The sequence below is a fragment of the Rhagoletis pomonella genome, unplaced genomic scaffold (genome assembly GCF_013731165.1).
Source record: "Rhagoletis pomonella isolate Grant_MI unplaced genomic scaffold, Rhpom_1.0 Rhpom_scaffold_00008, whole genome shotgun sequence".
NCBI lineage: Eukaryota > Metazoa > Arthropoda > Insecta > Diptera > Tephritidae > Rhagoletis > Rhagoletis pomonella.
Genome location: NW_023458562.1, coordinates 20,648,100 through 20,664,380, shown reverse-complemented (window position 1 = coordinate 20,664,380; position 16,281 = coordinate 20,648,100). Strand labels below are relative to the sequence as shown.

Here is a 16,281-nt window from a genome sequence, read left to right as displayed (position 1 = left end):
AAAAGGCCTTTGTGCTCATTGCCGTAATTGGGAGGGCGGGTTAGACTCGGCAGATGTTTACTGCGGAAATTAAACGCTGATCCGGGTCGTCATTGCCTCCGGCAATGTAGCCAATGCTCGTTCATAAGAGATGGATGGAACCATTGTGGTGAAATGCCTCTCCCAAGCTAACTGGGATTGGCTCAAAGCTGTGGAGCAAAGAATACCGCTTACAAGGGGAACAGACTTCACTGTTTACAGTACCAATTACGAATGAGAGATAAAATTACGAATGGGAGAGCGAATTACGTGCCGTGGGAACGTAGTATAATTCGCTCTGCGAAGAGGGCTGCAGCGGGATTGAAACCTTGAGTCAAACAGCTAGGTTGGTAAAAGTTCTGAAGAAAGACCAAACCACAAAGCTGCGTTCACTCAAGAGTCCTGATGGCTTTTTGACGGAGAACTCTCTGTTCTTCTAGAGGCTCAATTTCGTGGAAATCAGGTGATGGTTTCGCCTTCCTCTCCCTCGACTGGTGAGGGAGGGTATGCGAGAACCACAGTGTCAAGGTACAACTGGTTTGTTGCCAGCAATATGGCTAATGAAGATGCCCTAAGATATGCCATTGGTCTTTTGACTGTCTCAAATGGCCCGAACCGGATGGCATCCTACTTATTGTACTTAAAGAAGGTGTTGCGCTTTAGTTGGCGAACTTGCAAAAGATTTTTACAGCATCGTTTGCACTTGCCTACATTGCACAAATAAATTAGATTTGTTCTATGCTGGCGTAGCTGTGCATCACTATGCAGGCAGAAGGAGATCATATGTCGCGTGCGGAGTGAAAATATGTGAAAATATGCAAAACATAATAGGTCCAAATTAACTCACTTCCTCCTATAGTGAGTTTCTACCCTGATCCGGACTTTCTGTGATGTTAAACAAAAATAATTACTTGCATAAATATCCGAGCTCTAATAATTACATAGTAATTTATCGTCATTGCATCTTTCGAAAATACCGTTGCACAAGTGATGACCGTGGTTATTTTCCGATTTCAAAAAGTGGCAAGGAATTTTTGAGTGAAATTGGAACCACTGTGCAATGTAAAAATTATTTGTATATCAAACAAAGCAGGAAGCTATGCAAGCTAAGTAGATAGACTAAAGAAACCGTACTGCGTTTCTTTATGCAATTACTTGATATGTACGCTTCGCTCACTTGTCTATGGCTCTTGAAGCTTAAAAATGCTATTTTAATAAAACATGTTTGCTGTTTTAATGTAAGATTTAAAAAACTTCTGTGGTTTTATGCTCTAATAAATTTAATTGCAACTAATTAGCATCTAAATTGAACCACCGTAAAATCGGTGTAGTATGTCTCAAAGCGTAGTAACAAATTCATTATCAAAGTTATTATGTCGTCAACAACAAATAAGTTTTCTTCGCATGGCACACACAAACGCACAAGCAACTACGCCGTAAGCTCGTAAATATTCTGCAAAAAAAATGAAATTACCTCAAAAATAAAATGAAACCCAACAATTTCACTTAAGTATACACTGAAGAGGGCACACCAACAGAGGTATCAAAGAACGTGCAAGGCAAGAGATGTCATGCGTGTCTGTCAGTTGAAATTTTTAGCCCGGCCAGTGTTTGTAAGCTTAAATGCCACCTGAGATATATGGTATGTATGTAGTATGTACTTAGTATGTCATTACCTCTTACCATATTCACCAGCATAGTGCGGTCTCATTAAGGTCTCATACTTGCTGAGCTTTTGTGTACACTCGTCAGTGTGTGTAGATATTGGTGTGTGTGTGTTACTACTCTCTTAGCAACGCTATTTAATTGTAAATCAGTTAAAGTTTATAAATTCGTGTTGGCTTTTATCCACATAGTACTTAAACTTATGTACACATACATATGTATGAAGTTTCACATATCCCCACAGACAACGTCAGAAAATCCACTGCCAACATAATCGAAAACGTTACTATTTTGGGGGTGGTGCACTAAATTTTTTAGTTTACACTAGTAGCTAGTGATAGTGCCAAATTTTTCACTACTACTCTTTATGTTTAGTGGTGAATTGCAATATATCAGCTTCACTATACAATAATGATAGTGAAATAAGAAAATGTTGCACTAAAATTAACAATCGAATAGTGAAAAAAAACACATATTTCCAGTCTAGTGAAATATGTTTTTCTTCACTAAAATTGATGGTGAAAAAAAAACACCAACAGTAATGTTAGTGGAACACAGAAACTTTTCAATAAATGGCAAGACTGTATTTATAGCCTATTTTTATTCTTTGCTTAAGTATTTATATATTTTGCGTTACCAACTGTAGAATTTTGTGTATAGGGTGCCACAAAAGAGTGTTAAAAAATCTTTAGTTTGGACACTTAGACAATTTTTGAGGTGTTCGAAGAGGGTTGCCACCTGTTCAAATTATTTACTTATAAGTTTCATGGGTATCAATCAAAATGGGTTGGAAAATCCTTTTTCTTTAAGCTGTATCTAGGAGAGTTTCCACGTGTCTAGAAAATCAAAATCAACTTGATTCGTCGGTTAATTGAAATATGCCTCATAATACTAAAATGTAGAGATTTAAGAAGATTTTAGCTTGAAAATACTTTTGAAAAGGGTTGCCACCTTTTTGAAAACTCGAATTTAGTTATATGAAATATTAAACATTGAGTGCCAAACGAAAGAGTGGTAAATAGATTTTGTTTAAACATATTTTTGATTAGGGGGTCGCCAATTCGAAACGTCATACATACATACAGTATTGGACATATCTATAGCACCCCCCTTTCAAAGCGATATTGTTTGCCACTTATGTTTAATTAAATGTTTTTAAGAATTTTCAATTAAAATACAGTTCATTCTCTAACAAAACCCATATAAACCAATGTTTTAAACTTTTTAAAAGACCGCAAAAAAGTGCAACAAACATTCCCTTAAATTTCAAACTTTTTTCTCAGAAGCTCTGTTGATTTTTTAGAATTTTTTTTGTCTCATTTGCTTCCATATAACGATTAAACACAATTTATTTTTATATGGCAGAAACCCGCAACATCCTCGGCGAAAAAAATTCTAAAAAATCAACGGTAATTTTTAGCCACTTGAAATTTGCACATTATTAGACTAAAATTGAATGGGCTATAAAACTGTGTATTCAAAAAAATTCTACCGTTTCTGAGAAAAAAGTTTGAAATTTGGGTTAAATTTGTTGCACTTTTTTGCGGTCTTTTAAAAAGTTTTAAACTTGAGTTTATGTGAGTTTTGTGAGAGAATGAACTGTATTTTAATTGAAAATTCTTAAAAATAAATAAATAAACATGAGTGGCAAACAATATCACTTTGAAATGGAGGTGCTATTGCATTGGCCAATACTGTATGTATACCATTAGATATGATACGCGACTGCACTTTTCTGAAGGTCATCAAGCCTGAACCGTTCTTTCGAAATTCAAAAATTATGTGTCAGATTAAAGAGGTGAACTAAGAACTTTTTAGCGGTTAAGGGTGATTTAAAATCTGATGAAATGAAAAACCCACACCATGCTGGGCGGATTGAGATGAAATTTGGCACACGCAACGCTGATAGCTCTGACTAACATTTGGAATATTTTTTAGTTTGCCACCTGTTTAAAAAGTTAAATTAAATTCTGGCATTTTGACGCTTTGTGAGTTCACTAGCAAATTTATATTATTTAGGATTTGATTAAACTTTCAATTCAGAAATCTATTTAAATTTTGGATTGAGAATTTTACTAATTAAATCACACAATCCTGGCTTCAACAGATTAAGTAGCTGCAGAATTGGAACAACAATGTGGACATCAAAGAATAACAGCGGTTGGAATAAAGTGGCAACTACACCAATGTCTTCCCACAATAACTCGAATGTATTCGCAATATCATAAATTTATTAATTCATTTAATTTTTAAGCCGTTGGACATGCGATAACGATTAAAATTTGAATTAAATGAACTGTAAACTTTTAAAGCGCTATTCATGTTTATGCATGTTTTCGACGTGGCAATTCGTAGTTCACCTCATTAAGCTTAAGCGCAAATATTTAAAGATAAATTATGTTGGAAATTTTGACATTTGAATGTAACGTACTTATGTACAAAAACTGTGACAAAAAAAAAACAAACCAACTCATGTAAAAAATCCAGGTCACATATTTCCGCGATATTGCAAAAGCACAAAACGACAAAAAGGCAAGCCCGCGCTTCAGAGGCAGCAGACCAGTAAAAAAAAGAAGAATGATTCCAATTTATGTATGTACATACATACATACATACACTTTGAATGTATAAATTTCTGATACAAAGCCGGATATCTTCCCTCACCCCTTGCTTGTTTATTTACTTTTCAAATGCATATACAGCTAGTTAACAACACACACGCAAATAGTATTTATGTTAGTGGATAAACAATCCAGCCAGCCCCGCCTCGAAGCAAACCACGATTCAACAATGCGTCTCACTGCAGCACCACAAAGCGCACAAAAAAAAAAAGAACACACAATTAATTACATGTTATTTAAGCGCATTTTATGATAATGTTTATTTTGAGCTCACAATCAGCCGGTTGTTTGCCTCGCTAATGCGTTGAGCCAACCTCTGCTCGCTTCCCAATGCACATGTTACATAAATGCATTTAAATTTTTCATTCTATGACCTGCCATCACTAATTTGCATTGCTGTTCTTTTGCTATTCTTTTCGCTCTAGTGAGCTGTTTTTTTTTTTTATTGCTTTTTTAAATAAGAATATTCTAGAAATGGGCGTGGCTATATTAAAACCAAAGTTCAAAAATTTAGACTTTAATATGGATTTCGCCAGCATATCTATATGAATTGAAAAAGTTGTTGAACAAATATTGTTAACGAAGCGATATTCTGCCGAAATCCGCAATAAAATCTGCATTTTGCTAACTTTAGTCCTCCAATTTCCACGCCCATTTCTAGGGGTTTGTCGCCTTAATAAAAAAAATGTGCCATATAAATATTATATCTGTATAGGTATTCTAATGTAATCCGCAATAAAATTTTAATTTTGCAAAAACCCGATGTTTAACACCTTACTAAATATATCTCGACATGAGTTTTCGAAAACAAATTACAAAAAAATTGTTGATTCTCACAAAATAAACCAGCTCGTCATAAAAAATAAAACAAATATTTAAAAAATAGTTCTTGAAAAACGCCCATTTTTTGGAGCCGCATTTTTTATAGCGGATTAAACAAGGATTACGATGGTATAATTTTAAATGCAAAATTTACTGGTCTTCACTATGCAAATCAACTACAAAAATTTCAACTGTTAATAGCTAAGTTAGGTTTAGGACAATCTTTACCATCTTATATATAGAAATGTTAAGCCCGTTTATTTAGCTTAAAAAAACGACGTTAAGATGAAGTCTCTACGATGAGCAGAACCCGAGATATAACGATTTGAAGAAGTACATGATTAGTCAGAATCGCGAAAAAATGCAAACTTTGACTGATCATATCTCCAAAAAAAAAAGAGAAGAAAAAAATTCCTCGAACACGTGTTAGCTTATTGCATGTATAGAAGCCACAAAAAAATTTGAGCGAATCGGAGACATGACATAATTTTTTTACGAAATCCGTCCGACTTAAAAAAGGAGCCATTCTCCTATATACCCAAGTTTAACAATTTGTAGAAAACTACAAAAAAATGCAACAAATTTTCAGTTGCATTTCAAAATTTTTTCTCGCAAGTGTTAGAGTTTTTTTTTTTTTTGAGTACACAGTTTTTTAGCCCCTGCAATTTTAGGCCGATAAAGTGCAAATTTCAAGTGGCTATGAATAACATAATATCACTTTGAAATGGCGTGCTATAGATATGGCCGATACTGTACATATATTCTTCCGAATTGATAACCTTTCTCCTTTCTGTGAAGTCGGTTAAAAATTTATCAAAATTCCATCACATTTAAAAATTTTGCCCAAATTTTGCCAATCCATCACATTTAAAAATTTGGCTCACATTTTTTGCCAACTGTAGGCTTTATAATATCCCATTCGTTCTCATAATAAAATAGCGAAATTCAATGTACGCATATCACTGATTCGCGGTATTTAGTGTTTGCCAACCTAGCTTTCAGTCTTTTTCCGTGTAAGCGACTGCAAATTTGTCGAAACAATATTGCAACGACATTTAAACGACTCGTATATTTCAATTAACTGCTCGTACCGTCGACCAGCTATGTAAACAGCCCGTGGAATGTGGTCACAGCGGCCACAACCACAACAGATGAATCAGTTACGGCCTTTACAGAATGCCTACTATCCAGCACGCAAACATTTTGGAGTTTGATATTTTCGAGGGGTTTAAGTGGCCCGATTATCGGTTGCCTGGCAGGCATGCACTCACTCACTCACTCAGACTCTATTCCACACACCATCCATCCTCCTTTGCCAACGCGTTCGTTTAGTTTCGTTCTTGATTGTCAGCTTATCTGACTACTCAGGCAGCAAGTTTGTCTACTACGCTGACGTCTTGTGCGACTTCTTTGCTTAGTAGACCAACGAATGAATGTGAGGACTTATTGCTCGCACGCACACATTGTACACAAGTGAAACTCAAAGCCATAAAGTCATATTTACATAGTATGCATGTAGAGTGCGAGGCGTATGAGGAGACACAATGGGGCTATGTAAATCAGTGGTTTGATACTCAGTTATGTATTCTACTACCCCTTAGGAAATAGGTGCACGTAATAATGATTTTCCAGCAACTTACACTTCATCCGGCGGTCCTTACTACTTCCCTGCCGAATCTGCCTTACTAGGAATTTAGACGTACTTCTCAGCCGCTTTACCAAGTAATGTACATAGAATGTAGAGCAGTCGTTCGGAGTAGTTCGGCGGCACATTATTTTGCAACTTACTACGTATGGCTACATCGTGTTAATTTTGTACTGTACTGATAGATGACATTGGTCATGATGACAATTGTGGTACTAAAAGCCGAAAGAAAGCATGGACTACCTCGTAAGGTGCTTACTTATCTTCCCAGTGGATATGCACATTGTATGCATACATACATACATACATACTACATAGCCATACACAGGAATGCAGAGTGTTTACTACCCCGGGGTGAAAATCCAAACCAGTCAGTAAAAATACCAGTTCATTAACTGTTATGAGCTAAAGGGATGGCCTACCAGTTTGTCCATTTCGAATAACTTAAGCGTTCAGCGACACATGCCACATTTGAAATATGAATATGAAATATGAAATGCAATTAATAGCTTTTCTTACAAATGCCAGCTGTGTGTGGATATGGCTAACAATTGTTTAATTAAATGAATGTAAGTTAATATAATTATTTCAATTTAAATGTAAATTACAAATTTCAAAATCTAATTTCATTTAAGAGATAAATACTTGTACCATAAAAATGAAATTAAATAAAAAAAGAAAAATATTTCTTTTTAAAAAAGTAGAATTTAAAAATTGCATTAAAAAATGCATTAAAACAGAAACAAATTTGCTTTGTCGTTCATTGCGACTTTTGGAATACTAAATATGTATGCCGTCTACCGCTATGATTCTACTAGTATTTCTACTGGTAGGTGCTGATGCATAGCTGATGACATCTCATAGATTACCGTAATATTGAGAATACCAGTTGCTAACATTGAAAAAGGATGGAACGCGAACTATTCGGGCTGAAACGCAAACGGGCAGCATTCTAGTTCACAACTATTAGCTTTCCCTGCAGGGTAATGGCTCAAATGAAGGATGGCATAGTTTTTCCCCGAGTAGTGAATCCAATTTAAAACGAGTTCTTGTAGAAGAGTTGTAAAGTACATAACAATGGCTATACATGTAATTCTATTTTGCTGCTAAAGTGTGGATAAATCCAATTTCATGCTTTGTTTTATGACAGCTTGAGCTTAATTCCATTAAGTGTAGCCTGTTTCAGAACCAACAATTTGCACTTTAAAGAATGCGAAGTTGCTCTTTTTTGCAGTTCGGCACTTTAATTAAAACGTTCACGCGAATTACTGTACCAAAATTAACCAATAAATTAACGAATGTATCACTTAACTCCACACATCATTTCAAAAGCAGCTTTGAGCACTTTTCCAACCTTTACAAATAAATACAAATACATACACATGTTTACATTTCATACACGCTACTTTTTGCTGAGCTATATTTTATTTTATTTGGCTAATAAGTTTATCATTTTCACATTATTTCCAAGCACTGTCAATTATTATATTTTCCTTTCTGTTAAGTCAATTTTCAACATTTCGGCATACTTTCCGCATACTTAATGACCGCAAGTCGCCTTTAGCAAAAACGGCGAAAGAAATGACAACAAACGCGATAATTGAAAAAGTTTTTGTGTCTCCGCATTTTGGTGGCGTACTACGTGCGGAACAATGACACGCCAGTGCCAGTTGAAGTGGCAAATGTTGGCAGTTTTCGTTCACAGCTTCGTCAATGGTTAAAAATGGCCAAAAAGGCAGGTTTTTCGCTCAAATAAACAAATGAACTTAACGTTTTACATTTTACGCCATAGAAATAAAGACAAACTTAAAGTACGGGTGGAAAAAATAAACAAAGAAAAGGATATTCAACTTAAGAATAGTTTCGCCTTCGGAGATAAATAAAGAAAAACTATCATCTACGCAATCTGATAGCAACCCCTGCACAAGCTATACCAAGCAAATTATATACAAAATTTCTCTCTAATTTATTCGGCGATGTAAATTCCAATCAGAATTTTTCATTTCATACGCCATGGCAACTAGTAAATATGATGTTGTTGTTGCTTGAGGCAAAAGAACAACTTTACAAGTAAATGTAACGCATGCCACATGTGGCATGCCACAGACTGTGTAGCTAACAAATATTTATTTTGACATAATTTTAATTCACTTTGAATTGTTATTTTAACAAAAATGTGTACAAAACACATGCATTTAAACATACATACATACATACAAAGCTTCGCACAGAAATAACTCGTAGTCTTCAGAACAACGCCAGCCACTTATGTATGTATATGTATACATATTTGCATGCAAAACTTGTACGCGTCATTGCATAAATTTTAATTAAAGAACGGATATAAGGAATGAAAAGGCATCGACAGTCTTTGTTTTGACAGCCTCCAAGCCATTTCACCATGCCTACGAGCCTATTTTCCCCAGCTCGTGGCGCTAGCAACTTGCCGCATACGCTTCAATGTGGGGGAAGTGTGCGATTATTTGTGTCGCACAACTGTCGGTGTCGCTGTCGCTGAGGTGTCATGTTGTTGTTTACTCATAATAACAAGTACCTTGTATCTATTTTTCTATTTTTTTTTTTTTTTTAGTTAACAACACTACGCAACAGAGTGTAACAGACTTTTACGTGTCGTTGAAGATGTCAGAAACTTTTATGGCCTTGTCTTTACGGCTTACAGCGTGCTGGCAAAATAGACAGAAGAAGTCATTTTCATATTCAATATCTATTAAGAAGACAGTAATTGCGCAATTTGAGTGTGGCAGGCAGGGGCTGTTAGCAATGCTAAGTAAGTACTTGTAGTATGCAATATAAGATTTTAAGCAGATTCTCGGACTTTTTGCATCTAAATTTATAACAGCAGGAAGCTGGTAGTCTTAAAGCAAAAGTTTTCAGCATAGCTCGCTAGAGCAAAACTTTTCTTCCATATATAAATAAAATTGTGACAGGCAGATGTCTGTACATTATAGATATTAAATAAAAATTGCTATGAGGCGTCTTTATTAGAGCAACAGAAGCCAAATCGACATTTTTTAGAATTGTTGTCTGTTTGTCTGTCTTCACTCGAAACTAATACATGTGGAATTGAATGCAGTCGTCGCCGATGTATTGCTAGAGGTCTAACTTAAAATTTAAAAAGAAAAAAATTTAGAGAGTTGCCACCTGTAGGAAAATTGAAGTTTAAGTAAATTGATAAGACACCTATTTAAAAAATTTAATTCAGTTAAATTAAGTTGAAGTTAAGTTAAGAAAAGGTAGATACTGAATTAGTTCACCTTTGAAGAAAGTGCGCGATCTGTAGACTCGAGTTATAAGACTATATATTAAATTCCCATAAGAAGGTCGATACTTTACCAACTCTCTATGTACATTACTTCGAAAATATATATTTACTAGCACCCAGATTTGATGAAAAATACTTTCATACTTCTATTCTGTATCAGTGACAAATTTGTTACGGAAAAATATATGAAACAATTTTCGTTTTTTAGTCACAAAAGTTGTGTCACCTATACAGAATTGGGCTGTTAGTGTACATACATACATACACTCCTGCCAATAACTCTACCCCAATTCCGTACCCCTAATTTCTATTTAAAAGACATTTAGTACTCCAAATTGTTCCGCTCACATGCTGTCTAAGCATACAGCATTTACCAACAAATTTGGTGTACTCTTTTGAGAACCAGTCCAAAACCGATGGATAGATAATGCACATTTACTCTTTTTTTTAAAGGACTTACAAGTCCGTCGGGATTGTTTTTTTCTTATCTATGTTACCGCATAGCTTTGGACCACGTCAACCGATTTCGATAAATCTTTTTGCATCGGAAAAGTAGTGTCATACTAATCTGGTTTAGATCCGATCATTGGATCATGAAATAAGTACAAGAATGATAGAATACAAGATTGCGCCGATCAGAGAGGATTTTTGAGAATAACTTTTGTGTGACGTCACACTGGTGCAATTGCGAGAGAGAAATGCCAAAACGTGAGCAAGAATGGAAGAAGAAGAAAAAATGTTGCAAGGAAAACGTAAACAAGTTGCACCAGTGTGACGTCATGCAAACAACGATTCTGTCAAATTCGTTAAGAGAGGAATAGCGGTCCGAGATCGGCGCAACCTTTGTATTCTCTCAATCGTGAAATAAGTATATATTTTTTTTTTATATGAGTATTGAAGTCGGTTTTGTTTTTTGCTAAAAGTTACTTGTTTACAAATAACTATAGTATACGCTGATTAAACGTTAAGCAGAAAATATTTCTACATTTAAAAACTTGGAAAATTAACCTTAAACATTTCCAATAATACTACAAAAACTTTTATACAACATTGAACCAGAGAAACACCTATACAGTGTTTTTTAAGATTTTTTTCTTTATCAAGAAACATACCAGTTTTGGAATGGCCATAGGGAATAAACAGCTCAGAAGGGGCCTTGTTAGTCCTTTAACATTGATACAGTTGGCGGACTCCAAGCGGAAAAAAATTAGCCAAGTTTTTTTTTTTTTATGACAGCATATTATTTACTAAAAGACCAAAAAAATAACGTTTGGTTAAGGAAAGTTTAACATACTTCATAAAAAGTGTAAGAAGTGTAAATTTTTAGATTTTTATTTTTATTTACTCGGACCATTTTGGTTACTAGGTTACAAGGTTAGTTACGAGTACTGGCTGTAAAAAAAATGTGGTCCTGCATTAATATTTAAGCTAGATTCACTTTTCGCAGCGTATCTTTTACTTGTAGGCCAGCGGGTACACTCTAAAAAATCTGTTTAAAAATGCGACTATAAATCGAGTATATTTTTGTTTATTTTTTTTTTTTAATTTTTGGTAAATTTACACGATGAACATATATGTTTCTCGTTTACACATTTTCGTGTGTAAAAATCCTTTTGGTTAGCGGCTTTACACAATTCAACGGGTGAAATCAAACAGCAGATGTGTAGTTTGTAGCTTGTACACACTTTCGTAGTAAATTTACGCACACCACAGCAGCTATATTATACTCTAAAAAGTCCGAAATTTAAACAAACTATTCGTTGGATAATCGAGCGTGTAATTTCGCGAATAATAAGGTGGGAAATCAGTAACCTACCTTTTATCTAGGAAATCTACACAATTTTTTTTTAGGGTGTATGAAGGAAATGATTTTTTGTGCTTCTTTCTCGAATTTCAGCTTATCCTAATATCTTTTCTCGATAAGTTTAATTAGAAAATCAAATTCTGGTGCATCTAGAAATGTTAAATTATTATTGAAGCAATGCGCTTTAAGTGTCGGCAGATCAAGAAATAGCTTTGAAAATACTAACAACTTGCAATCGATTTTGTTGAATTTTGGTGTTTTTTATTTACTTTTCAAGCTTCTGTTGTTTTGCTTACCACTCATGGCATTACAATAATCGCGCAAGAAGCTATCTCCATGTCTTCCGGATACACTTTCGCACGAACAATCAATTTCTTAGAAAATCATAAATTGCTTTCAACCAAGAGATTATTAATTTACAAGCTATAAAGTAGACAAGCGCCATAAATAAATAGCACAAAACAATAGCCACTTGGTGGCCAAATATGCATATACATTAGGGTGGTCCAAAAAGAGTAAAGTCGGAATTGTAATGCTCTCACCCCTCCCTTACGATTGTTCTATATCGAAAAAAGTATACCCCTATTGTTTTTGTTTTGAAATAAAAAAATATTTAGAGGTCGCTCAAAGCGCTCAAAGTTTTCCATGTATTTTTATATGGGAAAAAAATAACTTTTCTAGTAGAAATGGTACAAAATTCTGGAAAATCAATAGTTTTCCTTCGGAAAACTCTGGATCTCTTCAGGAGACTTTCAGTAATAATACCCAATTGTTTATTTAACTATTTTTTAATACTAACGATTTTTTATTGGCCCTCCCATTGCATTTTTCGGGGTTTTTGGTGGACCTATAAATTCAAGTTGCGATGAAAAAATGGTTAACTAAGCAATTGGATATTTTTAGTGGGAATCTTTTGCAGAGAAACAGAGTTTTCCCGATAGAAAAATATTGATTTTTAAGAATTGTATACCATTTCTATGAAAAGTTGTTTTTTTCCAAAATACAAAATACATGCGAAGCTTTGAGCGCTTTCAGCGACCTCCAAATAATTTTTAATTTCAAAAAAAAAATAGGGGCATATTTTTTCGGCATTGAACAATCGTAGGGGGTGAGAGCATAAAAATTCCAACTTTACTTTTTCACATGCATTTTTGGACAACCCTAATATACATACACAATACAGAAACCCAAAGAAGCAGCATTAATAAAGGAAGAACAGCACGGATGAATAACGACATGGCTGGACGCAAAATTGCTGGACATTAATTAAAACTCCAAGTAGGTAGGCGATGTGCGCTTTTATTACAGGCTAACAAGGAAGCATTCCTATGCGTGCAGGCGCAGCTTTGTTGTTATGCTTGTAAGCGCGTGTAACGCTCAAACGGTTCCATATTATATACATATGCAAGTGTGTAGAGCGTCATTTTCAAAGGAGTTACGGAAATGAAGTCAATAGGGAGGTATTTAATGGTGTTACATAGTAGATTCCTCCAAACACATACACACACACACACAAACATGTTTGTCCTTTTTACCTACCTAAGTATATATGTATGTATGTATTTATGGGCAAAATTGTTCGAATTTCATCTAAAGCAAAGCATGAAAAGGAATGCAAAAAATATTGAAGTGATGAAGCCGAAACGGACGTAGTGGCTGTCTCTGATGGCATCCATCTGGCCGGTAAGAGAAATCAAGCTGCTTTAATTAGCCGCATCCGATTTCGTTCGTAATTTTCCCCGAATGAATTGTCCAGCGAAATTATATCAATATTTTTTGCAGCTGTACACTTGTTGTTTACATACAAAAGGCTGGATATTTTTTTTTTTCTTTTTTTCGTTGTTTTAACTTCCAATTGTAAACCAGTGTTTGTGCGCAATTAAAGTAAGTAAAAACACAAAAATAAATTTAATTTAACGGGGAGGATTTTTTCCGATCGACTTAATTATTTTAATGTCAATCTCTGCAGGTTTCACCAGCAATTAAAATGAAAAATGATTTTTCCCTTAGGTGAGTTTTCATAATAAATTCAAATAAAAATAATAATTTTTCACCAAAATTGCTTTAAAAAATAAAAATAAATTCAATTAATTATTTTGTACTTACACTTACGCCCTTTCTGCTCATCTACATACTACATATCTACTGCTCAATAGAGCTGGAGGAACATCGATGGAAACATCGATGCTTTTATATGAGCTGCTAACATCGATGTTAATTAAAGGATTGCTCACTAGTGACATTCGAGTTTTGACACTCCCTTACAAAAGGCTGCATACACACACACACGCTGCCTTGCTAAAGACGCCGATTTTGTCAAGAGGGAGCGAGAAAACTCTTTTCTGAGCAAACCTTTTATTACACTGTACAGCACCCGGCTGGTTATTGGACCAAACCAACTTTTTTTAAGAGATTGAGTCATAAGTAAAAAAAAAAGTAATTTCTCCGTTTTTCGAAGTTAGCCTCCGAAATCGAGATATGAGCCTTTGAAGTTCGAGATTAGAACTTTGGTAAAAAGTTATTTTTAATTATTGCATGTAAAAAGCAAAAAAGTAAAAATACAGACGTGGTCCGCCTTTTGTTCTTATTATATGGTATATAATTTTTTTTTGTAAAAACTTATTTTACAGATTCTATAACGGGTCAAAGTTCAGATCTTGGAAAAATTAAAAACTTAATATGTATTGCAGAAAATTTTGAACTGATTTTTACAAAATTCATATCGTTGTAAAGGTGATTTAACCCCCTTTCTGGCGATGTGCATATTTGTATACTTCGTATATATAAATTTGAAAAAAAAACACATTTAAATGAAAAAATAGCTTTTTGTTTAAAAAAAAATATTTTAAAGAAAAAATTTACAAACACGATTAAATTCCCTTTCTTTTTATATGCATATTTGTATACTTCGCTTATACAAATTTGATAAAAAACACATTTAAACAAAAAAATACCTTTTTTTATACAAAAAAATTTAAACAAAAAAATTGCCAACCGATTTTTAAAAGATTAGTATCGTTGCAAAGGCGATTAAACCCCCTTGCGTCTAAAATGCATATTTGTATACTTCGTATATAAAAATTTGAGAAAAAACTTAAAGGAACAAATATAAATTTTTTCTTATAAAAAAAAACTTCAAGAAAAATTACTAATTAGTAATACAATTGAATACGGTATTTAAATAAAACAGATAATTATTAGTGTTTTAAGCATTAATTCGTTCCCGTTCACCCATAGTCCTGTTAAAAATAAAGCCAAAGTATATGTAACAGAAGTCTAATGGCCTTATTCATAAAAAATAAAGTAGCTTTAAAAAAGGTTTATAAACTGAAAAATTGATAAAAACGTCAATTTATAAAGCTCTTTAAACCTACTTTATTTTTTATGAATAAGGCCATAAGGCATATAAAAATATAAAAAACACCATGGTTTTTGATCTTTCACATAACAGGTTATATATAAAAATTAAAGGTAATTTTCTGTTTTATTTAAACAAAGTATTCAAATGTATTACTAATTAGTAATTCTTTTGTTAAAAATATTTTTTATAAGAAAAAATTTATTTTTTCTTTAAATGTGTTTTTTTTTTTATTTTTTAAACGAAGTACACAAATATGCATATAAGAAGAAAGGGGGTTTAATCGCCTTTACAACGATTCTAACCTTTTAAAAATCGGTTAGTAATTTTTTTGTTTACAATTTTTTTTATAAAAAAAGGTATTTTTTCCTTTAAATTTGTTTTTTCTAAAATTTTCATATACGAAGTATACAGTAAATTTACAAAGATATAAACTTTTTTTTAATCAGTTCAAAACTGTTTGCAATATAAGGAATTTAATTTTTCGAAGACCTGAACTTTGACCACTAATTATAATTTTTAAGAAAAATTACTATGCGCGTCTTTATTACGGAAGGCAAATCAAAAATTTTTATAAGTTTTTTCTGTATGTATGTTTGTACGCGCATCACTCGAAAACTAATGCATGAAATTGAATGCAGTTCTCACCAATGCATTGCTAGAGGTCTAACTTAAAATATAGAAAGAAAAAAATAGAGAGTTGCCACCTGTTTGAAAATCGCTGTTTAGTAAATTGATAAGGTAAAATAAAAATTTCAACGTGGCCGTCAAAAGAAAGAGGTTTAAGAAGGCTTACGGCCGAAAATATTTTTGTGGAGGTTGCCGCATGTTTGAAAATTTTAATTCATTTTAATTGATGAGATAAATTAAATATTTCAATATTAGTACCAAACTGAAGAAGTTTAGGAAATATATTTTTGAGGAAGATTGCCACATGTTTGAAAATTTTAATTAAACTTAATTGATAAAATAAATGAAATATTACAATACGGGTATCAAATAACACAAAAATACTTTTAAGGCGCAGTGAATCACGCCGGGCTAGCAAATATCCTACAAAAAAAA

General features: G+C 33.5%; 2 protein-coding genes across 2 annotated transcripts in view; one reads left to right on the top strand and one right to left on the bottom strand.

Annotated features, from left to right (window-relative positions):
* LOC118744370 (neuropeptide CCHamide-2 receptor) overlaps positions 1 to 16,281 on the bottom strand; it is a gene marked incomplete at its 3' end in the record, with an annotated part of 92,855 nt that overhangs the window by 56,904 nt on the left and 19,670 nt on the right.
* LOC118745225 (gustatory receptor 10a) overlaps positions 3,819 to 16,281 on the top strand; it is a 14,574-nt gene continuing 2,111 nt past the window's right edge. Inside the window, exon 1 of the mRNA XM_036478749.1 lies at positions 3,819 to 3,893. Coding sequence (XP_036334642.1) covers positions 3,819 to 3,893 — 75 coding nt within the window. The remainder of the gene's footprint in view (positions 3,894 to 16,281) is intronic.